Raw genomic sequence first — 24,895 nt, forward strand, 5'->3', positions numbered from 1 at the left:
AACAACTTTAAATAGAGTCAAATGGTATATCAAATGATAAGTTGTTACATTTCAACCTAACTACCTATACCACAATTGGCTTTACAATGCTTTTAGTCTGTTCAGATCCCTGGATTCTGGTCAGAGGAGATTCTCCAGTGACTTAGTCCATAAAGGGACTCAGCAAATGGTATTTGTGTGTTCACTGTCATCCCTAACCATCTGTAAAATGACGTTCAGAATTTAAGCCCTGACATCATTCCCTCCTCTGAATTTAGATTTTATTATTTAGAATCCTTGGATCACACAGGTTGGTGTGCTTCCTCAGTGTAGATTTAGCTGACACCTCACTAAGATGATTACTTGTTTTAAGACAACACTTTCTAGAAATACTTTTGACTTACCCTTATATCTAATCATTCAAAGCCAAATGAATGTATTTCTTCTCAATATAAAATTTTTGAAAACAAAACTGTATTTTATCAGTTGTCCAGGGCCTGGTATCAAGTAAGAAATAAAAATGATACTCGAATGAGAAAACTATGTATAACACATTCACAAAAGGATACTGGTCTTGATAATTTACAAATAATAAAAGTAAAACTATGAATACTTCTAACCTTTCTTACTAAATAGTCATCTTCTTTTCCCCTATTACCAAAATATTCAAAATTATGCATTTCCAGTAGGCTGTGATGTACTTCAAGAATCCTGCAAGTCAGGCACACACTGACACAATCTCATATTTCTCTTTAAAAGAGAAGTCATTCCAAGGATGCATTTTTTTAAGTTCCAGAGGAGGAATGTCTTTAAAATATCCAGTTCTAAAATGAAAGCTTTGGCTATGTTGTAGTTCTTGCTTAAATGAATTCTGATTGCTCTTTGTTTAGGAAAACAACGCAGAACACAGTGTGTGCCTATAAAAACATACACTGACTCTATGGTCTACCATTTGTAGTGGAGCTGAAAAAATAAAACCAATGATTCAGTTAGTGTTTTTGTGAGAGAAGAAACATATACAGAAATCATGTACTGTCTCATAAACTGAGATTACCTGAACCAATGTTCCCTAAAGTGACCTGCCTCCTCAGAGGCCAGAATGCTAAAGAGCATTTCGTGTAAAAAAGCAGTCTGTGTTACAATAATGTTCGTAAAATGCATATTCAAGAGAGTTAAATCGGTAGCACGGGACTTCTGGGAACACACACTATGCCAGTATATCTACTGTACATCATGGAGTACACGGGACAGACAGAATTTCCTAAGCTATTTAATCATAAAACCTTTCCAGGGAGAAGGAATCGAGCATATGTGTGTCATTGGGCCCAGTAGGAGGGTTTCTAAAAGTTCTTGGAGAAATTTCACTATCTTTTCATCCCATTTTTTCCCCATGAATGTTTAAAGAGCCCCTGCATCCCTGTGTTGCTAAACCTAGATCATGGCAGATTTTTTTTCTTATATCAGTATCGTATGTGTCTATGCAACAATACTCATTAAAAGCAACCATTGCCTGAAACTTTGACATGCCAGTTCTTTGTCACTTGACCTTCGTTAGAAACTTCCCATTCTCTTTTGTTTGGGATCTTTTCAGTGCCATCCCGATTGCCATGGGCTTCACTGCCCATGTTTTCCTATTTTCCACTTTTAGAGAGAAATATGTACCCACCTGAAGGCTTCGAGGTACTCAGTATCTCCCATGGGGGGATCAAGACCACCTGTCCAGGCAATGTTTATGTTGTAGCCTTCTCCACGGCCAGTTCCAACCTAGAGAGAGGACAGCACACCATCATGGGTAGAGAAGCAGGCCAAGGGACGAAAACAAGAAAAGAGGAAAACAAGCACATGTGAAACTCTTGAAATAAACATCAAACAACATGTCAAATCAGCCCAACCTTGCTTGACAACCAGCACTCTGGGTTATGCACTTGTTCTGCACTGGTTCTTGGTCCCGGGAGACAGTTCAGTAATCTCGTGTAATTTAAAACACCAGCAAAGGACAAGAAAATTAGGGGTAATCATGCAATGCAATTACCTGAAAGATACAAATAAAAGTGGGGCTCTAAAGAAATAAACCGAACCTCATTTGGGGCTCCACTGCCGGGGAAAAAGGTCCCTTCATCATAGCGATGGAGTGAAATATACAGGATGCTGGGGTCAGCATAAAAGGCCTGCTGTGTACCGTTTCCATGGTGAACATCCTACAGGGAGAAGAAAACAGATGACAGATACAGTCAGGTCTAAGTCCATGTGGAGACAACCTTTCTGATTTCTCATTCCCTGTCTTTTTACTCCTCCCTCGTTCTCATTTTATCTTCTCACTCTGCCCCTCTTCCCTTTCTCCGTTTCTGCTGGCGTCCACACCTCCCCCTTTACTTCCTGAACTTTCAGGCAAATTACCCTTTAATGCACTCATTTTTTAAACTGGCTTCTAAAAAATCAGGAAACCACAGCGAGCATGCCCTGGAGACTCCAGATGAGCAGTCATTGAGAAAGCCCAGTCCTTTGGTACAATTAGATATTTATACACCGGCTCTTTGTACTCCTTGCTTCAGTGGTGGAATCTCGCATCCTGTTTTATGGAGGAATTTTATGACTTATTAACTGCCAACAGTTCATAACCCCTCAGGCTTAATTAACTAGCCTCATTGGCCTCTGAAGAAAGACTAATGTTGAAACGACAAACTAGTATTTTGCAGAAGGGCCCATGGCTTAGAGAGCATTTTCACAATTCTAGACAGAACACTAAGCATACGTGTAAGCATTGATTTGCCAAGTCCCACCATGGAGGTCAACGGCTTTGAAACCAGCTGAGTAAATTGGCTTTCTCGAGGCCTTGAGGCCAGTTAGCACGCCCTCAGCAGTTAGGCTCCCTTCAAAAGAGACGCCAGATGCACACAGGACTTCAACCTTCACTTTGGTAAAGTCGTGATGGCAAGAGTGGAAGACACGGGAGCATGCGCCCGTTAGCTATTAAATCCTCTGGGCCAGAGAAGGATGGCCTGGGGCTTCATGTAACCGTGCCCAGTCTGCCTGATTTTCATACCATTGCCTGGCCCTCTTCCCAGCCTCTTCCTGCCTTCCCTTCTCACACCACTCCTCCCACCCACTCACCGAAAAGAAGAAAAGCCTGTGCCATGAAAACAGAGCATGGCAAAGGCGGAGAAGAAGAAAGAGGGGACATTTCTATAGGAGGATGAAGGATGAGTCAAAACACCACAGTCCATTTTTATTGTGATATGAAATAGACATAGTATATAGGAGTGGATGAGAGAAATGGGGGGACCTCTAGGTAAGCTCTGAAGAAATAAAACAAATAGTATGTTTGAAAATCTTCTCGAAAAGACTTCAAATGTTAAGAACTTAAGTCAATACTCTCCCTGGTCCCTCCTGAAAGAGCCCTGGCAGTGCAGTGGCTAAGGGCTCAGGGACTGACCAAGAAGTCAGTGGTTGAGACCTACAGCCACTCCGTAGCAGAAAGATGTAGCAATCTGCTTCTGGAAAGAGTCCAGCATTGGAAGCCGCAAGGGGCGATGCTGTTCTGTCCCACAGGGCCACACATGTGGGGATCGTCGTGACAGCAGTAAGAACAGCGCTTGGACAAAAACAAAATGGACCGTGCTGTAGTTACAATCAAGTGTAAATAGAATACTTCCGCTATAGCGTCCGCCTATATGTAGTTCTGGCCTGTTAGAATCTGATTAAATCTTTGGAAACATAACTCTATGCTTAGGTAGTATCTTCCTTATTTAATATTAATAAGAACCACAAAAATTTCATCAATAATTCCAATTGTGTGTAAATCTGGTACTACATTACATATATCGCATGGTCTGATTTATATTGGGAATGCCGCATTATCCCTAACTTAAAAGATCAGTAAACTGAGATTCAGAGAGTTTAGGCAATTCGGCAAGATTATATGTAACACGTACATTGAATCTACTTCTTACTCCAAATGCCAAACTCTGAAATATCACACTGCTGACTTGCACTTAAAGCTGTTTTCTCTGTCACTCTCTTAGCAACTCTCTGAGGTGAAAGTGTCAGTCATTAATGTTGTGTGTAGAGGTTTATACATCATGCTTCCAACCTCCTCTTCTTGGTGGTGTTTGAAAACCAGAGTCTGCTGTCCACCATGTGGACCTAGAAGAATTCCCTCACTTTTGTGCATAAAGTCAAAACTCACTTCTACTGAGTCAATGCTGACTCGTGGCGACCTCCTGTGGGTTTCGGGACTATCACTGTTTAAGGGAGTTTCTCCAGTAGAGTTGGTGGTGGTTTTGACATGTAACCGCTACACCACCAGGGTTCCTTCCTCTTTTGCACAGTGCCCGTTATCTGAAATGCATGTGGAAACCCTAAAATGCTGGTTACATAGGCATGCTTTCGCGAATCTGCTACAGCTAAATGCATATTCATTAGAAAATATAGATAAAGGAAAAAAACCAATTCCTTGATCTCTGACTGTTTAAAAAAAGAGGAAGATATAGCACATCAATTTTCCTTTGTCTGAATAAAATGGAAAGAATTTAAGTCACAATGTCTTTTGACATTGCCACTGGATACCTGGAGGATGTGCAAATCAATAAATAAAAAACTTGAAAAAGCAACAAAGAAGAGATGTTTGCTTGTCTGCCCTCACATCAAGCGTGTGCTTGTCACAGGAAGGACAGTAAGAGAAATGGCATGACTGGATCCACACAGTGTGGAGTAGAACAACAGTGACCGGATTACATTTGTTTCTCTAGCGATCTAATTTAAAATATTTGAGAATGTTAAATAAAATCGCTAACTTGAAGTTTCTATATAATCATTAGTTCAGAAACTTGTGAATAACCAATGCCCTCTTGTTGATAATATAACATAATTTCTAAGCAACATTATCCATTAAATGCACAAGTGCATCCTCATGTAGTGACAATCTTTGATCTTGATATGCTCATGAAAGACTTAGAAATGAACATAAGTCTGACTACGCTTTTTGTTTTAGGCAACACCCTTAGAAATTTTGCTTCAGCTTTCTTTACTATAAAATATTCTTACTAAGTAGTTTCTGCTCAGGAATCTTCTGAGTATTATTTCTCCATAGTAATAACTTCAGGAGAAGTTATATTAGACTAACATAAGTGAACATTTCTGAGAAACAAATATGGAAACCAAGCAAACGGAATCATTAAAAGCCTCCAAATACCCTTAATCTAAGATAGGCTGGGAAGCACTGGAGAATGATTTTCATGTTCTATTGATTAAAATAATGTTACAAAAATAGGTTTAATGTAATAACCTAGAACCAATTATATTACATAGCTTTGAATAAGTCACACACTCTACTGGTTAAAGTCATCACTCATAAATATTTGGTAAAGGAATTTGTGGCAAAGTTCAAAAAGAACCTGAACAAGATGACTCTGCTGAAATATCTAAGGAAGCAACGTTCCCAGTCTATGTAAAGCCTGAAAGATATTCTTTCCAAACATGCAAACATCACATTCTTTCCGAGTGGCCTGAGTCACGCAGTGAGTACTGCATTTAGGGCAAAGTTTACGCCATGAACACTCCTAAGATCAGTCTCCTGCCACTGGAGAGGCACGTTGTACCAGCTCTGCCTCCTCATCATCTGAGTGCCTCTGGAATCCCCCCAGAAGGGAAATTGAAATGAATGAGCTTCATAGAACAAAAGGAATCATTTCTGCCCCAAATAAAACATATATTCAACTCTTATTCTTTGGTCACAGTCCCAAATAGAAGGGTGAATTAGAACTCCAGGGCCCTGTGTACTAACTAATGGAAAGCCTGCTGCTGTGGAGCCAATTCTTAGGGTGACCTCATGTCCCAAGAGGTGGAACTGAATTAGTTCTCTGGGGTTTTCTTGGAAGCAATCTGTACAGAAGACAATCACTAGGCTGTTCATCAGCGGCACTGCTTGGTGGCCTTGAACTGTCCCACGCTTCAGTGAACAGGCCAGTGCAAACGGTTTGTGTCACCCAGGTATCTTCCCTGGGCACAGGGAAGCCCTGAAATTAGCTGCTGGCCAATGGGAGAGATTCACATTCTGTCAGTCCAAGAATCCATGGAGCTAGTTCGCCCTCACTACCAGACATGCAGGAAGGGATTTCCTGAGCGACTGAAGAACCGTCCCCTCTTCTCCTGTGCTAGTTGACTAGACCTGTCAGCCGGGAGAACGGATGTCTCAGCGCCACGTGGCACTTGAAAACTTCCTTCTCGGCCGCTGGATGAAACAGGGGCATTTCCTCAAAGTAGCGCTGCAGCTGCAGAATTTGGAAGACTTGTAAGTAAGTATGTGAGCTGGAGGTGGTCTCAGAGGCAACCCTTTGGATAGAACTTCATATATTTAGAGAATGTGAAACAAAAACTTATCGTCTGCTACAGTCTGCTGGGAAATAAATATCTTTTATGATTGGATCATGGAATAAATTCATAATCAAAGGCCAGTAAGCTTGCAGGTACCTCCTCCGAGCTATCAGCTAGCTTACTTTACATGTCACATCATATTCTCTCCGGCAGTCTACTATTCCTTATATGAGTGCACAAAAGCAACGCTTTACACAAAAGCCTCTCAGTTACAAAACGCTGCATACCACAAGTGAGGCATGTTAGCTTTGTACAATTTATGCCTTTTGTGTTTGGATATTGCAAATGGGCTTTCAAAGAGGGCTCTGTACTGTTATTGATTATCTTCAGAGAGCCATAAAGTGGCAGGTAAAAGGATGCCTTGGAGAGGAAATAGAAAGGATTCTAAAGGATGAACACAGGCTGTGATCCAGTCCCCTTCCCACATAATCTTTGCGAAATTATACATTTAGAGAACAAAACACTTTTTTCCTATCATCCTTATCTTGGTCTGCTATCCCTTTTTCAAGTGTTGGTTTGATCTTTCAAGCATAAAATTTACGGCATTGGGAACACAGTCAGAAAGTCACATGATATTTTAACATAATCCAATATCATATCAATCATCCAAAACAGTAATTATGAGCCATTTGCAATGCTATTTTGTACGTTCATGGGAAAATAGGTACTGATAACCTCATTTTTATAAAATTTTAAGACCTTGCTCCTGTCGTACATCTAGGACTTCAACACTTTTCTTCAAAAGTGAACTATGACCTGCACATGAAACTTAAGCTTGTTTGGAAAACAGGCATGCGTTGGGGGTGGGAGGGTGGCGGGGGAAAAAAAAGGACTTCAATATTATCCACACCAAACTGCCCACCGGCAAGTTCCACCACAGGGTCCCAATAGCACCCATTACAAGCTCTAGAAACGGTTATCTCATCTTCCTTTTAATTTAGCCAAGCATTTCTTCCGATGGCTTGGTTTGTGCGTGCATCCTGCAGTGGGCCTGCATCAGGGAACTGGGGGGAGTGGGGGGGCTGACTCATGAGGCCATGACTTCCCAATAAGATTTAATTATGAGTGCAGATATGAACAAGATTTAGGCTATTAAGCCTTGCACTTCAAAAAAAACCCTTTAACATATTTTGCCTTTAAATCTTTTATCACCTGCAAAAATTAATTAAGTGCAGATGGAGCAAGTTCGGTGTGGATGCCAGGGTTCATTTCCTGTCTCTGCTTTGTCAGACAACCTATTACACCTCCTCCTGAACTGGAGGCAAACCGAAAACGGGGCTCATAAATCACCATTCAGCCCTCCTTCACCCCTTCCCTGAGTTGGTCCATTCTGTATGGGGCAGTTCTCCAGCGCATTATTCATGAATATACTATAGACAACATGCCAAGTGTCATCCGCATTTAAACAAACCATTTGTTAAACAAATTATAACTCTATTTTCTAAGAATGCAGCATGTTAAAATGCAAGACCCATCTAAAGCCTCTGACTTTTAATCACCCCGGGATCCTGCAGGGAGTCGTCTCAAACTGGCATCCAAGATCTGAGATCTTTTCAGAAAAGAATGACATGCTGACTTGTTTTAATAATACCACTGTTGCACAACAAGCAACATGATTGCTAACCAGGGGAGGTGGCCAATTTGGTAACCGAAGCAACAGCATTCTTTCCAGCACATCTGACTAGTTCAAGTTCATATTCTGTTGGGAAAAGTAAATTCAGGTTCTGTTGGCTTATTTTAACTGTGGAAGTATCAATTCATTTAAGGATCATAAAAGTTGCCCTGATCTGCGCCTTCTTCTCATTAAATTGCAGTTAACACCATGAAAGTGAAACGTGCATGTTTATGGTTTCAGAACTGCAATCCTGATTTTAATGAGTTTCCACATTCAAAGGAAACGCACCCTTCAGTTGTTTGCAAGTGCTAAAAAGCAGGACAGCCTGACAGAGAAACACAAATTCACTCCTTTTATCTAGAGTCACCGAAAATGCAGCTCTGGCCAGGAATACATACCAGATCTACAATCAATATCTTGCTTATATTTAGTTGGTCTCTCAAGTATTTGGCGGTAATTGCAACTGAATTAAAAAAGCAGAAACCCCTGCGGAATAGAGAAGAACAGAGAAATAAGAAAGCAAATCAGCCAGGAAAACCATTATAAATAATGTTCAGAGCATTTTTTTTCAATGCTATATGATCTCTGAAGCCATAAATCTGCTTCTGGGAGTACCTCGCAAGATTTTTCAGTCCATCTGCTAACAATTAGAGGCTTCAGAGACATTCACGGGGCAGGTGACCGCCAGGAACCGTGGCGCTGGGAGATGGGCAACAGTCCCTGGTACTTACATGGCCGTAGATTCTTCAGCGTGATGGCCTGGGGGCCTCACAACAGCAAACCCATTCTGTAAGAAGAAGATAGGTTTTCAGTGATCAGACCGGAGGAGAGGGGAGGGAGTGCTTGGAACTCCATGTATAGAGCAGGTACAAAAAAGTACACCGAAACCCATGAGGAGACTGCTGAACTTGTTTCATTGAATGTAGAGAGACACTAGATATTACATATTTTCTCAGATCTTGTCTCGGAAAGAATGCTCCCACAGAGCCGGAGGAAGAACAGGGCTTTGGGAGTTGTACCTAGCCGGCAAACGTGCACATCAGCTGTTGTACTAATATGATTCATTTTCAAGGCAGAACTAACTTTATGACATAAACATCCGACAGAGGGAGAAGAAATTCACTCTTGGTGCAGGTTTGGGTCAAAGTTCCGAAAGACTAGGGAAGATCCAAAATGAAAACTCTTGAGCTGGATTCCCTCATTGGTTATTTACACTTCAATGTCAGCAAAATGATAAATTTGCACTCACACACTCAAAAACACACAAAAGAAACCCCAGAAAGGTGAAAAATAGAACAATGGAAAGCCCATATATTATTTTTTTTCCAGTCTATAAATTTAACTTGGATGGCTGCCAAGACTCGCAAGTTTATTGGATTCCCTAAGTCAATTTCTAGCCCATGTTCTGGAATTTTATAAAGAATTCCAGGGCTGAGTAGCAATCAGATCTATCCGTGATCAAGGAAAGTCTTAACCTCCAGATTAGTTGGAATGCGCAACAGAAAGCTGAAGTAACTGCAGTATGAAGGCGGGGAACTATAAATCCTCCCAAAGACATCGTGCTCAGAAAAGTAGGATTGCGTGACATGAAATTAATCATTTATCAGCTGGTTTACACCACTTTACACTTAACTCTGATTCAAGTAACAGGCTCAAAAGAGAATGTTTCTCTAATGCACAACCTTAAAACCTATGAAATCATTTTAGTATGCTCGAGAGATTTCCCTCCAAACATTTCACTGGAAGTATAATGATGATATTTATTTTTTTATTAAATCTATTTCCTAAAGATGGAAACACACATATTTTTCTACGACATCATGGTAATTATCATGAGTTAATTTGCTATGTATTTTGGGGGCATATGCATAGAGAGCATCTCAAAAGCAAATTAGAATCCAGCTAATGCCCTATTAATTGCGAATCTATGAAGAATGGTAGACATATTCTCTTGCTCCTATTCACAGATACAATTTCTGGTGATAAAAGATTCATGTAAGAAAAAAGAAACCTATTAAGGAACAACACAAGGCTGGAATAATATAATTGTGGGGTAGGCCTACGTAACTGTTACAATACTTCTGAGAATAGAGAGATCTGTAAAAATAATTCTAGATGCAAAATATATCATTGAGAAAACTATGGAGTGAAAATAATTAACATGAAAATAACTCTATTTTTAAATTTAAAAACTGAATTTTGTATTTTAAATACAAAATAATTTTATGGGAAAAGTCATGGCTGAACAAATCAAAGGGGAGATGTAGGGATGACAGTGGATTACAAAAAAAACCCAAAAAAATCCCACCTTACTTACTAATCAAATACATGCAGTTAAAAACCCCAATAAGGAGTCATTTTTCAGGAAAATTAGAATTTAAAAATTACTCTACATTGGTGATAAGGTTATGCCTTACATACTCTAAAATGCAACTTATAGGGGATCATTTGCTATGGTCTTTCTGGAAATTAATCTTCCACTATAATAGCAAGAGATTTTAACATCCATACCCTTTGAATTCATAATTCAACTTAAAGGAGTTTTGGCCCAAAGAAGTTATTTACTTTGTATACCAGAACTCATGTAAAAGATAATCTGTTTTTTAACAGAAAAAATGAGAGCTGCTTAAATTAGCTACTATTTGGAGAATGGGCAAAGGAAATTGTGTCACCCCTATACCATGCAGTACTATTCATTAATTCAATTTCGTCTTGTAAACACTCAGCGAGGTGGAAATAATTTATAATATGAATTTTAAATGTATTCATGTTAAGATAATACATACAGTATGAGATATCCTCTATGATGATATCTTGGGATATTTTATTTGGAATTTATAAAAAAATTTTCTAAATTGCTTTATAAGCAATATGAATTATTATAAAGTCAGAAAATTACTATAAAGGAAAGAGAAATCTGAGAGGTAAATTTAACTGGGTCTTACTTAGATGAAGAATTGTACTTATATAAGTAGAAATAGGGCTGGAGAAATAACATGGACAATAGCTAAGAAAGGGGGATTTTAAAATAGATTTTGTACAGAAGTCAATCCGAATTGAATTTATGTTAATCCGACTTGAATTTATGTTAAGGAATAACATGAAAATAATTTCAGATAGGTAAAAAGCTAAGTGGAATTTGATTCAATCTTCTTTCTGTTTGTAACCAAATTCCTTGACCAAAGGATCTTCCTTTTACCATAATCTGAAAGAAACTGGTCACCTTCACCTTTCAGCTAAATAAACTATGAAGATGCATGATCTACAGTTAAACATGATCTTCTTGATTATATCAATACATTTTTTTTCCCTCAGACATCACAATCCACCCACATCTCCCACTGTGCACTCCATGACCTCAAACTCTCCTCTACTTCCCATTCCCCTGCCCCCCGCCCCCTTTCCTTAACTCAAACCTGGAAAGCCTGCTTCTTCCAGACTCTACTCATGTGGTAGCTGTTTCCTCACTCACACCTCACAAACCTGCCAGGAACAGAAAATGGAGTTGATGTGCTCCTTGTTTCTCACCACTGCTTTGAGAGAGCACAACCCCCCCCCCCCAACCTGGATCCAAAGCACTCTTGTAAAAAAGAGGAGCTCAGCTAGAAAGGGAGAAGACAGAAAACCAGACCAACCAAACCAAACCAAACCTAACCAAATCAAACCAAACCAAACCAAACCAAACCAAATCAAACCAAACCTGACAGAGATCCACTCCTGTCCCGAGAAAGTCAATCCAACTTTACAACCAACCTGTTTCAGGAAAGGAGGTGTGTCTGATGGTGTTCGGTGTCTTTGAGTTGGCTCTAAGTCATAGTGACAAGAATGCCACCTATGGAAACGCTACTGGGTCTTGCACTAGCCTCGGGAATGTCGTTAGGTTTGAGCCTGTCGTTGCAGTCCATGGGTCAATCTGTAGGGTTTTCCGACTTTTGGTGGCCTTCTACCAGACATGATGTCCTTTTCCAAACATTGGTCTCTTCTGATAATGTGTCCAAAATAGGTGAGACAAAGGTGTAGACACAAACAAACTCACTGCCAAGGACTCGACGCTGACTCCTAGCGTCCCTGTCGGACCGGCTAAACTGCCCCTGTGGCTTTGAGACTGTAACTCTTTATGGAAGTAGAAAGCCCCTCTTTCTCCTGCAGGGTGGCTAATGGCTTCAAACTGGTGGGCGCACAGACAGCAGCACAATGAGGAACTGACCCGTCCCGCGGGTCATCAACAGCGTGGGTACCTGAAAGAGGGACTGGGAATGAAGATGGGCAAGAGACGCGGAGAATGGAGACTAGACAGGAGTCTGATCAAGTCTCGTTTATTGAGCTGAGTGCAGAGGCTTAAATAGCCAGTGAAGGGCGGGCACCATTACGTCATATGGAAATAAGGTATAGCTGGGGTAGCCGATAGTCAGGCACCTACCAAATGGCGGGAGATTGTGCTCAAACAGGTTCACATGCTAATGAGGCATACCGGGCACCTAGGCAGAAGTGCCACCAGGTGTGTGTTGTCCAATGAGCATAGCGGCTGCTAGCAATTGAGCACCAATCCTAGCAAAGGTCAAGTAACTAATGACTGCTGGGGAAACAAGGGCAGGAAGACCACTAGGCACAATTTATATGACAGAAAACCGAGAGTAAATACATGAAGGTTGTGTATGGCTTTTGATCCAGGGCTGAGGGACATGCAGTTCCCTACAAGGAACCACTCCCACATCAGTACTCCTAAAATCTCCCTCACCTGCAGCTTGGATCCCACTCCTTCCAGTCTTCCACGGTCACTTACCTGTTCCTCCTAACACATTAAAACATAATAGATCAAAATTTCCCTCCTCCTTGAATTTACCCGAGATGAGACTCAAATCGCCGACTAGGTATAGCTACGTAGATAGATGACACCTCAATTTTAAAACAACTGAAACCATCACCGTTGTGCCACTAAGCAACACCATAAGTGGAGAAGACATTGAAACTGTTGGATGTTTCATTTTACTGGACTAAACATTCAATGATCATGGAAGTTTCAGTCAGGAAATCAAAGGATGTACTGCCCTTGGAACATGTGCGTCTAAAGAGCTCTTCAAAAACCATCTTACAAAGGAAAGATATCACGTTGTTGACTAAGGTGGCTTGGCCCAAGCCATGGTAAGTAATTTCAATGACCTTATATTTATGTACAAGCTGAAGAATCAAGAAGAAAGAGAGGAAATGAGCTCAACTCAACTCACTGCCAGACTCCATCAAGTAAAAAATGTATCTTTCTCCCTTGGAGCTTTCTGATGGTTTTGAATCGCTCACCTGGAGGCTAGCAGACCAACAGTTAACCACGACACCTGCAGGACTCCTTGAAGAAGAGCTTACAGAGGGGAATTATGGTGTTTGTGCAGAATACTGACAATACCATGATTGCCCGAAGAACCCACAAATTTCTCTTGGAGGAATTAAAGGAAGAGTGCTCGTTGGGAAATAGAGGAAATAACTAGGAGGCAAAAGACATTTATAGAGGTATAAATGCAGGCACATGTACATGTAAATATATTTATAAATAATGATCATGATATAGATCTATGTACATATATGTATGTGTTAAAAATTAAGGTAGAAGATGGACATTGGGCCTCTACGCAAGTACTCTCTCAATGCAAGAACATTTTGTTCTAATAACCTGGCATTCTGTGATGCTCACCTTCCCTGACACGATTGTTCAAGATAAAATAGGTGCATAAGCAAAGGTGGTGAAGAAAGCGGATTGTGCCAGGCTATCAAAAATATAGCATCTGGGGTCTTAAAGGCTTGAAAATGAACAAGTAGGCATCTGCCTGGGAAGCAACAAAGTCCACATGGAAGAAGTACACCAGCCTGTGTGATCATGAGGTTTCCATAGGATCAAGTATCAGGCATCAGAAGACCCCAAACAAACAATCATATTGATGCAAATGAGCGGGCCCAGAGTGGAGACCCCAAACCGATTTGTAGATTATTGGACATCCCCTCACAAAAGGGTCACAAGGAAGGGACGAGCCAGCCAGGGTGCAGGCAGCAGAGCACCAAGGAAACATACAACATCCTTCTAGTTCTTTAATGTTTTCTCCCCCCATTATCATGACCCCAGTTCTATCTTACAAATCGGCTAGACCAGAGCATGTATACTGTTATGGATTAGAGCTCTTGACATACAGAATCCAGGACAGATAAATCTCTCAGGAATGGTAATTGGAGTAGCGATACCATGAGGGTAGGGCAAAGTGGAGGGAACCGATTGCAATGATAAATCTATGACTTACTCTGTCTTCCAGGGTGAATAGCAGCAAACATGGGTGAAGAGAGACAGCAGATGTTGGAAGATATGAAAATAATAATAATTTATCATTTATCAAGGGTTCGTGAGGTTGGGAAGGCAGGAGAGGGAGGGGAAACAAAGGAACTGATACCAACGTCTCAAGTAGAAAGAAAATATTTTGAAAAGCATGGTGGCAACATATGTACAAATGTGCTTGATATAATGGATAAAATATTGTCATAAAAACCATAAAAGCCTGCAATAAAATGATTTTTTTTAAAAAGAATCCACTGTGTGAATGTACCAAAGGGGGAGGGGGAGGGGAAAGAGTTCTCCTTGGTAGCAAGGATAATGAAAATCCATCTTGCTTACTCTGACACATTGTTTGTCAGAACCAATCCCTGTAGAAACATATTATGCCTGATAAATGAGAGAGCCATCCACAAAGAGCCGTCCACAAAGTGGCTTCGACAGCGTTCAGACACAGCAATGATTGGGAGGATGGTTGTAACCCAGCAATATTTCTCCTGTCACACCAACGGTTGTGTGACTTGACGTCAACTTAGTGGCACTTGAGGTCAGCAACAAATATATATGGATATGCACATTTATATATATTTTTAAATACTACTTGCTATCCCTACAATTTTCCAGTTTCCACATACTCTCCTGACATCTGAAAAGCCAACATTCTTGAAATATTGGTCAAATTTTCTTCCTACTTTTCTTCCCCTTTTCTTTATCATCAGTTTTCTGTAATTTATCTCTACCTCCCTTAATCTCTGAAGATGCTTCTGCTCAGATCATCAAGATCTCCATGCCACTGTATCCAGTGGCATTTGTATGTTATCACCCTACTTGGCCCCTGTTAGCCTATGATTCTATTGACCATCTCTTCCTTTTTAAAAGATTTCCTTTGGTTTCTGAGCTCTCACACTCTCTTGGTTTTCTTAACAATCCATTTCCCACTTTCTACTCAGTCTGGTTGGAAGACTCATACACCTCAGCCTGATTATCCAATTCTGAAGTTTCCTAAGGTCCATCTTCTCCCCATCCCCCACATATTGCCAAGGTAATGTTGTGCACTCATCTATCTTATTACCACTCATTATTAGATAATTCACAACTTATTTCCAAGACAAACACTCCTCTGAGAAACAGACAAAAATACCAACCCACCTACTCAGTTTCTTCAACTGAATTTCTCAATGTCACTTTCAATTCACTAAATCTAGACTCAAACTCCTGATTTTTTCTCAATCTACTTTATTTGGCAAGGTTAACATGACTTATTCAGTATCTAGAGTCAAGGACCAAAGAGTCATTCTTAGTGCCTCCGTCTGATTTCCATTGTAAATAATGACCAATTCCAGTTAATTCTGTTTTTAAATATAAGCGTAAGTTATAGAATCGATACCAGGGTTCCACTTCATACAAACACAGTTTTATTCTAAACAAAGTGTGTTTTGTTTGGAAATATCCCTGGGCATATGCTTGAGCAATCAGTGGATAGATGCTGACAAGTTCTCTCAGAAATACTTTTGTCTCAGAGTGCCTTAAATAATTACGGTATTGGGCCACTTAAATTCAAGGCAGAGAGATGTGCTCAGAAGGCTGCAGACACAGGGTTGGTTTCTCTTGTTGTTTGTTTGTCTAACTCTGAAGGTGGTCATAATGACTCTAGACAATTACAAGGGCCTATGAAAAAGTTTTAAAAATTCAAAAACTGCACTGATGATAATAAAGCAGGAAAATTTCACCACAATTTTGTTTTCTATGTTATTAAAAGAAAAAAAAACATGCTTACCATGCCTTAAACTGAAAGAACTAAAGAAAATACTCAAGCCTCACATTACAATACTAAAAGATTCTATGAGCAAAATATTGAATGATGAAGGATACATCAAAAGGAGATGTAAAGAACACACAAAGTCACTGTGCCAGAAAGACCCAGTCAACATCCCACCATTGCAAGGGGTCTTCCATGAGCAAGCACCAATGGTACTCAGGGAGGCAGTTCAAGCTGCACTGAAGGCATTATTCAAAAACAAGACTCCAGACATTGGCGGAATACCAACTGAAGTGTTTCAAATGGCCGATGCACTAGAAGCACTGTTTGTCTAGGCCAAGAAATTTGGAAGACAGTGTCCTGGCCAACTGATTGGAAGAGATCCGTATTTGTGCCCATTCCAAAGCAAGTTTGAATGTTCAAACTACAGAGATAGCACAGATATCATGTACAAGTAAAATTTTGCTGAAGATCATCCAACAACAGTTGCAGCAATACATTGACAGGGTGCTGCCAAAGGTTCAGGCTGGATTCTGAAGAGGATTTCCAACTTGAGACCTTATAGTTGATGTCGGATGGATTTTGGCTGAAAACAGAATGCCAGAAAGATGTTTACTTGTGTTTTATTGACTATGCCAAGGCTTCGCCTGTGTGGATCACAACAAACTATGGATAGCCTTGAAAGGAATAGAATTCCAGCATGAGGAACTCTCACACATGTCTAAGAGGTAGTTGTGTGAACTGAACAAGGACATGCTGAATGCTATAAAATAAGGAAAGGTGTGCAACAGGGCTGTATCTTCTTCTCACCCGTATTCTGTGTATGCTGAGCACATCATCAGAGGACCTGGATTATATGAACAAGAATATGGCATCAGGACTGAAGGAAAGCTTACTGACAACTTGAGATGCAGATGACACAATATTGACTGCTGAAAGTGAGGAGGACCTGAAGCACTTGCTGAGGAAGATCAAAGATAGCAACCTTCAGTATGGACTACAACTCCATGTACAGAAGACCAAATCCTCACCACTGGCAACATGATGAAAGATGGAGAAGACTTTGACGTTGCCAAGGACTTTGTCTTGCTTGGATCCCCAATCAATGCCCATGGAAGCAGCAGGCAAGAGTTTAAAATAAACATTGCATTAGGTAAATCTGCTGCACAGCACCTTTTATTTATTTATTTTTACATAACACCTTTTTTCAAGTATTGAAAAGCATGGCTACTACTTTGAAGACTAAGATACACCTGACCCAAGCCATGGTATTGTCAATCACATCACATGCATGTGAAAGGTGGACCTTGAATAAGGAAGACTAAGATACACCTGACTCAAGCCATGGTATTGTCAATCACGTCACATGCATGTGAAAGGTGGACCTTGAATAAGGAAGACTAAAGAAGACTCAATGCATTTGAATTGTGATGCTGGAGAAGACTATTGAAAGTGTCAGGGACTGCTAAAGGGACAAACAAGTCTGTCTTGGAAGAAGTACGGTCAGAATGCTGCTAAGCAGCAATGATGACCAGACTTCGTCTTACATACTCTGGACCTACTGTCAGGAGAAACCAGTCCACGGAAAGGATCTTATGCTTGGTGAAGAAGAGGAGCTTCGAAAAAGAGGAAGGTCCTTGAGAAAATGGATTTTGACTCCGTGGCTGCAACCACGGGCTTAAGCAAAGGCTCACTCGTGAGAAGGTGCAGGAGTGGGCATTGTTCCGTTCTCTGGTGAATGGGATTCGGGAGTGAGTCAGTGGCACCGACCGAACAACATCATGAAAGTAGACCTGCATGATGTTCACTCTTTGTGGCTACCTCGGGCTGTCCTCTGACGATTTTGTTATCGATCCTTAGCTCATCCACTCTCTCTGCCCCCATCTTGCTCCCTTAAACTTTCATTTTCTCCTCATTTCAAGGAACATTGAAAAGGAACACTATTTGAATCCTTTGAGGATGTCAAACTGCCATTTCGACATACTGTACATCAAAGAGAGCAGAATTCTTTGAGGGAAGGGCTAAAGAGATAGACACATTGTCTTCAGAAGTGTGCAGATCTAGATGGAGGATATGTTGATAAACAATAGCATCCTATTTTGTTATTTTCACTAAGTATAACTTTCTATGATTTCTTAGCAACATATTTTATTTACCCTCATAGTGTACAAATATATGTATTATGTTTATGTTCACATTAAAACAATGTTGGCTTTTGACTTTCAGTATTTCTATCTGTACTCTTGCAATTATTTTTAAAAGTCAAAAACTCATGCCAAAGTAAAAAATTCACTGCCAAATGTATTATACTAACTGGTTGATTCTGACTCATGGTGATTCTAATATCCATAGATATTATTCAATCTGTGGAATAGCCCGATATGACAGTTTTTTTATTTTGTTTTTGCTTTTGATTCCTCATAATCAATATGCCCATCTTCTGTTTAGGGTCTACCTCTAATCTTTCCATTATCAGCTGTAGTAAAACTCACAGCTAACAAGTTGATCCAATTAACAGTGCCAATAGGGCATAGTAGAACTGCCTTTCTTGGACTTCCAAAGCTGCACATGTTTACAGAAGCAGACAGTCTTATCTTCCTTCAAGGGGCACAGCTGGTGGGATTAACCACTGCCAACTCAACGGGTAGCGCATTTTGCCACCAGAGATCCTCACCAATTAATAACAGCCTTTCTATAATCTCAATGCCAAACCCAATATTCTATCAGCCTGTCTTTTCAGCTAACTCCTCAATTGTCCTCAAGTTTCTAGTACATTGACTTATCTAATTTTTCTTTCTGCCTCTCACCCCCAGCACTACAGTCTCGCTTCCCTCTCTATCTGGTTTAGAATCTAGGGTCCATTATCTTAGCTCCTTCCTCGCATAGACTTTCAGTCATCTTGCCCTTTTCCCCTCCAATACACTCCCTGAGTAAATAAAAATCATAACGTGGACATAAAAAAACGAACTAACAAATCACACCAAAAAATTAATCCTGCATCCAAATATATATAAATGTCACATTGTCCACACTTTCTACAAATCTCAAATGGTTTCTTGGTGATGCCCAGCAATTTTACTACAATTTTTGGTCAACTCACTTTCCAATTTGTTCAGACAAATCTTTCTGTCTTCTTCCTCAATAAATCACCCAGAGCCCTGGTTCACACTTGTGTCTCTGCTTCTTATTTCACTCAGAAAATAGTATAATTTAAAATACATACTAACAACATCATATAGAATCCATGTTATGTGTCATAGGAAAGTATGACATGAGTGAAGATGACAAATAAGAAAATCTAAAAGTCATAATACTAACATCCATCAGGCAGGTATGATTGTCCCCATTTCCAAAATTAGGAGAAGAAAGGATTCCAGAATTTACTTCGTTCCATACAAGTTAAGTGGCAAGGCTGGGATCCCATATCAGGCAGCCTAGCAACTAAGAAGGAGTATTTAAAAATACCTCTTCTGAAATACTTACCTCAGCCTGCGGTTTTATCTGGTACCGCCTACCACGCGGCTTTCCGCACTCCCGCCACACTGACCTCGTTTTAATTCCGCTGGTACCTTGTGGACTCCAGCCAGCGGCCTTGGTAAGTGCCACTACTTCTTCAGGGAATATTTTCCATTTGCCCACCTTCCTCCCTTTGCCTGAATACCATCGCCTCTTCATTTTCATATTACAGTGTCAGTATCAGTATCATTTCTCCAGGGAAACCATGACTGGTTTAGGAAATTATGGAAAGTGGGTCAATCATTGGCTGTGCACCAGCCAAGAGTTCAAACCTTCCAGCCACCCTGGAAGATGAGGTGGCTTGCTTTTGTAAAGATGTATGGACTCAGACCTTTTAAGGAATTATTATACTCTATCCTACATAGGGTTGTCATGTTTTGTTTTGTTTTATTCATAATTAATGAGAGTAATGTATAGTGTCCAAAGAAATTAGATAGCAGGATGAATCAGATAAAGAAACCCAAACAGAAAAGTAAAATTAATTTATACACTTTCAACAATGTTAAGCAGTGAACTAGAGTAAACTGAAGCTACCTTAGTGGCCAGCAGTCTCATTTCTCACTTCCTTATTGGGATCTCTTTGTTCTGAATGAAAGTAAAATTGGAGTGTGAATTATAGAAAATTGAATTTACATTTATAAACTGACAGCAAGACATGAGATATTTCTATTTCAATGTTAGAAGTAGTTGAGATTTTTACTTAGTTTTAAGATGTAACTCTAGTTTGGGAAGCTACAAGAAAAATACCAAAGAATGATTTCTTCTGAGAAAATGTTCTGTGCATAATCTGACTACGTACTATCCAAATACTGATTGAGCATGTCAAAACGGTTGATTGGGATTTTGTTTCTAAAATACCTCTTGAGTGTATTGCAACTTTAGAGCACAGTAATTACTCCTGATGCTTGAGCATTGCTACGAAAGTATTTCTAAATATACTAAAGGATCAGGCCCCATTGACATATGTGTATCAAAATCAGGCACAGCACGGAACAGCTCTGCGGTATGTCTTTTCAAATTGAGATGTGATGGTTGAATGATAACTTTCAATACAGCTAATGAATTGAAAATTCATATGCAATGTTTTATGTGCTTGAAATATTTATTTAGAAACTTAAGAAAGTTACAGCCACTTCAATAGATTCATACTCATACAGCATCAGTGCCAAATATGACTTTAAGAAGCATCCCTTTACCTACATGGAGCTTGATTATTTTTAAGGAATAACGATTGGGTAACTTTTAATCTATTTTATTATTCAATGCTAAGCATATTTATCAAAAATATTTTTCCATGGTCTATTTTGATCTGGCAGAAAGAAGAGTTGATAGCAACCGGAAGCTGCAACTCACATGAATGTGCTAGAATAACACAGTTTTCTCTCCAACAATCTGGTCTTGGTCATATGAAGTATGCTTTGTAGTATGTCTACAAACCCAGTGCTACATTGACCAGTGTTTCCACTAAAGGACGATCACATGGTTTGTAAAAAGCAAACCATTCTGTAACTTGTTTAACACATTTTTAAAGAGTGATGTACAAAAATTATCTTATGATATGTATATTAAATTGCACATGTGCCAAGAAGCCATAAATACAGTAAAGATATAATGCTTCCCAAAGATTTCATTGGAGAGAGGATGGCAATGTTTCTTGACACTAAATCTCTAGAGGCTTGTAGAACAGTTTTCAGAGATCAGCTGCACTTGACTTAATTCTGCTTCCACACTCTAAATGGTGTTAGTGAATCTTAGCACAATACAATTATTCTTAGGGTCCGAAAAAAATTCAGTGGACATTGTTCACTATGTCATTGCTGATATCCATGTATGTTAAAATTTCCAGGTAACATCATATAAGGAAATTGGTTTATATGACTCTTTGGTAATGGGTTTGAGGAATTAGCAATCAGGAACAGAAGACAAAAGTCCAGATATTTTCTCCTCCTACCATGTCTCCTTTCATTTCTGTTTATAGGCATTTGTGCGGCAACTGACTCAATTGCACTGTCCAAGAAGGGCTAAAGTTCATCACTGTTGTTTGAAACTGTTTAACAACCTACAATTTCAGGCTAGCCATTGTCAATGAGAGGGAGCTGGATTAGATGGCAAAGTACTTGTACACGACAAAACAAAACAGAACAAAACAAACAAACAAAACCTCTAACTGCTATTGAGTCAATACAGACTCTTAGTGACCTTATGGGGCAGAGTAGAACTGCCGCCGTGAGTTTGCAACACTGTAACTCTTTACAGGGGTAAAAGGTCTCATCTTTCTCCCCTGGAGTGGCTGGTGGTTTAGAACTGCTAACCTGGTGATAGCAACATCAGACCTAACTACTATGCTACCAGGGCTCCACTCGAACATTAAGCAGCCAGAAAAGGCATCTGCTAATGAATATTGGGTCATCTGCTCATCCCAGCTGTTAAAGACTTTTTCCTCCAGTTCTGATGCCGTGTTCTTTGCATAATCCAGTATTGTTTCAGTTTGTTGTAGCTTTTCAGTTCAGATTCCACCAATTCCGTGAGACTTGCCTTTCAGTATTACCTTCAGTGAATATTGAATTCATTGCTTCAATACCCCCAGTCCTTGATCATACCAACCTCCTGAAATCGTTGAGTAATGACCAATTCTTTTTGGTACAATGATTGTGTGCTTCTTCTGTATTTTCTTGATCTTTTCTGTGTCTTTCAATGTTTGCCCACAGAATCCTTCAATATGACCAGTTGGGGCTTGACTTTTCCTTTCAGTTCTTACACTTTGAGAAATGCCAAGTGTGTCTGTCCCTTTTGGTTTTCTAATTCTGTGTTTTACACATGTCACTGTAAGAGTTTGTGTTGTCTTCTCACGCTGCCTTCTGAAATCTCCTGTTCAGTTGTTTTATGTAAAAGAACAAGCTTCAAAGTCTCCTCTAATTATATCTATCTTTGTCTTTCTTGTATTTTAATGTCTTTTTAGTTTTTTATGTAGGATGTTCTTGATGTCATGTCAGAAGTCTGGACTTCAGTGTTCAATGAGTCGAATATATAGTTTCTAAATTCAAGGTGGTATACTTAAGGTCATACTTTGGTATCGTGCATCTGTTTACATTTTCTTCTTCAACTTGAAGTTGGTATGAGTAGTTGATAGTCTATATGTTAGGCTGGGTTGTCTAGAGAAACAAAGCCAGTGACACTCATACATGTATAAGAAAGAGCTAGTCCATAAATCCCTCTTCGGAATCACACAGCTTTACGCTGCTGCAACATAAGGGTCAAACAGGAAGATCACGAGATAGTGGGTGCAGATTTGCATAAATCCAAGGTTCCTGGAATCATAGTACAATGCCAAGAGCTCTCAAAGTCATGTGGTCCACATGGATCCACTCGTGGCAGGAGACAGGTTCCCAGCAGGCAGAGAGGCAAAGGGGCAATTAGCTGTTATATAATCATAAATATCTTGGTTGTGTTTCTCTAGAGAACCCTGCCTAACACATACAGGCTACTGGAGAAATAAACCCAAAAAAGTACAGGCAAATGCTCTTTAGAAGGAAGAATGGGAACACGTTGTTTCACTCTTTACATATTATCAGGAGAGACCAGGCACTAGAGTGGGACTACGGGGTCAGAGACAAAGAGAAAGATCCTGTATGAAAATGAATGACATAACTGCTGCAATAATGGGCTCTAATATATCTATTTTAATTATGAAGATTGGAGAGGACTTGGGAGCATCTTCATTGTCTCCACAGAGGCCTAGCTTGCTGAGTAGAACTGATTCAATGGCACTTATGAACCAGTAACTACTTTGGGGAGGCTGCTTTTTGTGCCCAGTCATATTTTTAATGTGATCCACCTTAAGGAGTTCATCACCTAACATTGTATCTAGCAATGTTCCATTGCCATTTATAAGGTTTTCACTGGTCAACTTTTTCCCAGAATTAGACACCCAGGACTTCTCTCTAATCTGTTTTAGTATGGAAGAAGAGCTGCTGAAACCTGTTCGTCATTGGTGACTCTGGTAGTATTTGTAATACCAGTGGCAGAGCTTCTAGCCACACAAGCCACTATAGTACATCAAACTAAGAGATGAATGGTGGTTAGAGACTACAGTCTTCAGTATGAATTACATCTCAACAAAAAGACAAAATTCTCACAAATGGACCAATAAGCAATATTATGATAAAGGACTGAAGTTGTACATTTTTTTAAATTTTGGGATCACACTAAATCTTTAGTCCATCTTAATAACAATTAGTTCTTACATCCATGCCCCTGCTAAATACTGACCCTCAGAAAGGAACACAGACGATGTGGGTGCTTCAGCAAAATGTGGCCAAGAAATTCGATGGTGCCTCGCTATCAGCTAAAAGGTCTTAAAGGCTTGTCTCCCAACAAGCAGCCATCCAAGTGAGATAACCACTAAGTCCACATGGAAGAAGCACACCATCATCTGTCACCAAAGGATTGTAAATCAGATAATCCGAAGTCGAAGGAGGATCAGGATCAGAGGCTAAATTGTGAGAATCTGGTTTTCAGAAGCACTATATGGATGACAGTGGGATCTCAAGATCCATTAGTGGGAACGACAGAGGAAATAGGCCTCTGGTGATCCTCTCTCCATCATTGAGGGATGGGAGGAAAGTGGTGACCAAACAGAGTGCACTGGAAAGATGAGGATAGAAGATCAAAGGATAGACCTGACTTGAAGGGTTAAAACTTTGTCAGTTGATCACCCCCCACCCTCTGCCCCAATGCACACTGGACCTGATCCAGTTTTCAACATTTTCTCTATTTTTCGTGCATATTGTTTTATGTGCTCATATCATGCTTTGTCTCAGGGTATTAAGTCATTGGGTGTCACCCTCTTTAAGTCTGTGTGACATGTTTCTGTTTTTCAGGAGATGAAACACAGGATTGCTGAACCTATAGGGATAGCAAGTAGAAAAAGGGTTTGATGTGTGGGGTGGGGGTGGGGGGGTGGAGGGGGAGGGTGGTCCAGTAGGGGTGGGGTGGTAAAATGGAGACCATGTCAAGGAGTCCAGGAAGGGAGAAAATGATTGTGGTAGTAATTGTACAATACTGCTTGATATAATTAAACTATGGAATGATATATCCATTGACTCCCAATTAATAACAAATTTCACAGTTCCTTTTACTTGTTCCCACAATCGATGCGCATGGAAGTCAAGAACTAGAGCAGTGCAGTGCATTCAACAAATCAGCTACAAAAGACTTCTTCGGAGTGTTTAACACACAAAGACGCCACTTTAAGGACACAGGTACATCTGACTCGAGTCACAGTATTTTCGATCATTTCACATGCATGTGAAAGGAGTAAGGAGAGCCAGGAAGAATGGATGCAGTT

The 24,895-nt window shown here is 40.0% G+C and overlaps 1 protein-coding gene across 1 annotated transcript in view; it reads right to left on the bottom strand.

Moving 5' to 3' along the window:
• Positions 1 to 24,895, bottom strand: part of LOC142456038 (histone deacetylase 9-like) — a 251,718-nt gene that overhangs the window by 153,205 nt on the left and 73,618 nt on the right. Inside the window, exons 7-10 of the mRNA XM_075557334.1 lie at positions 8,698 to 8,753; positions 8,365 to 8,452; positions 2,058 to 2,177; positions 1,646 to 1,743 (exon numbers count right to left, since the gene is read on the bottom strand). Of these exons, the coding sequence (XP_075413449.1) occupies positions 1,646 to 1,743; positions 2,058 to 2,177; positions 8,365 to 8,452; positions 8,698 to 8,753 (362 nt within the window). The remainder of the gene's footprint in view (positions 1 to 1,645; positions 1,744 to 2,057; positions 2,178 to 8,364; positions 8,453 to 8,697; positions 8,754 to 24,895) is intronic.

The sequence above is a fragment of the Tenrec ecaudatus genome, chromosome 9 (genome assembly GCF_050624435.1).
Source record: "Tenrec ecaudatus isolate mTenEca1 chromosome 9, mTenEca1.hap1, whole genome shotgun sequence".
Lineage (NCBI taxonomy): Eukaryota > Metazoa > Chordata > Mammalia > Afrosoricida > Tenrecidae > Tenrec > Tenrec ecaudatus.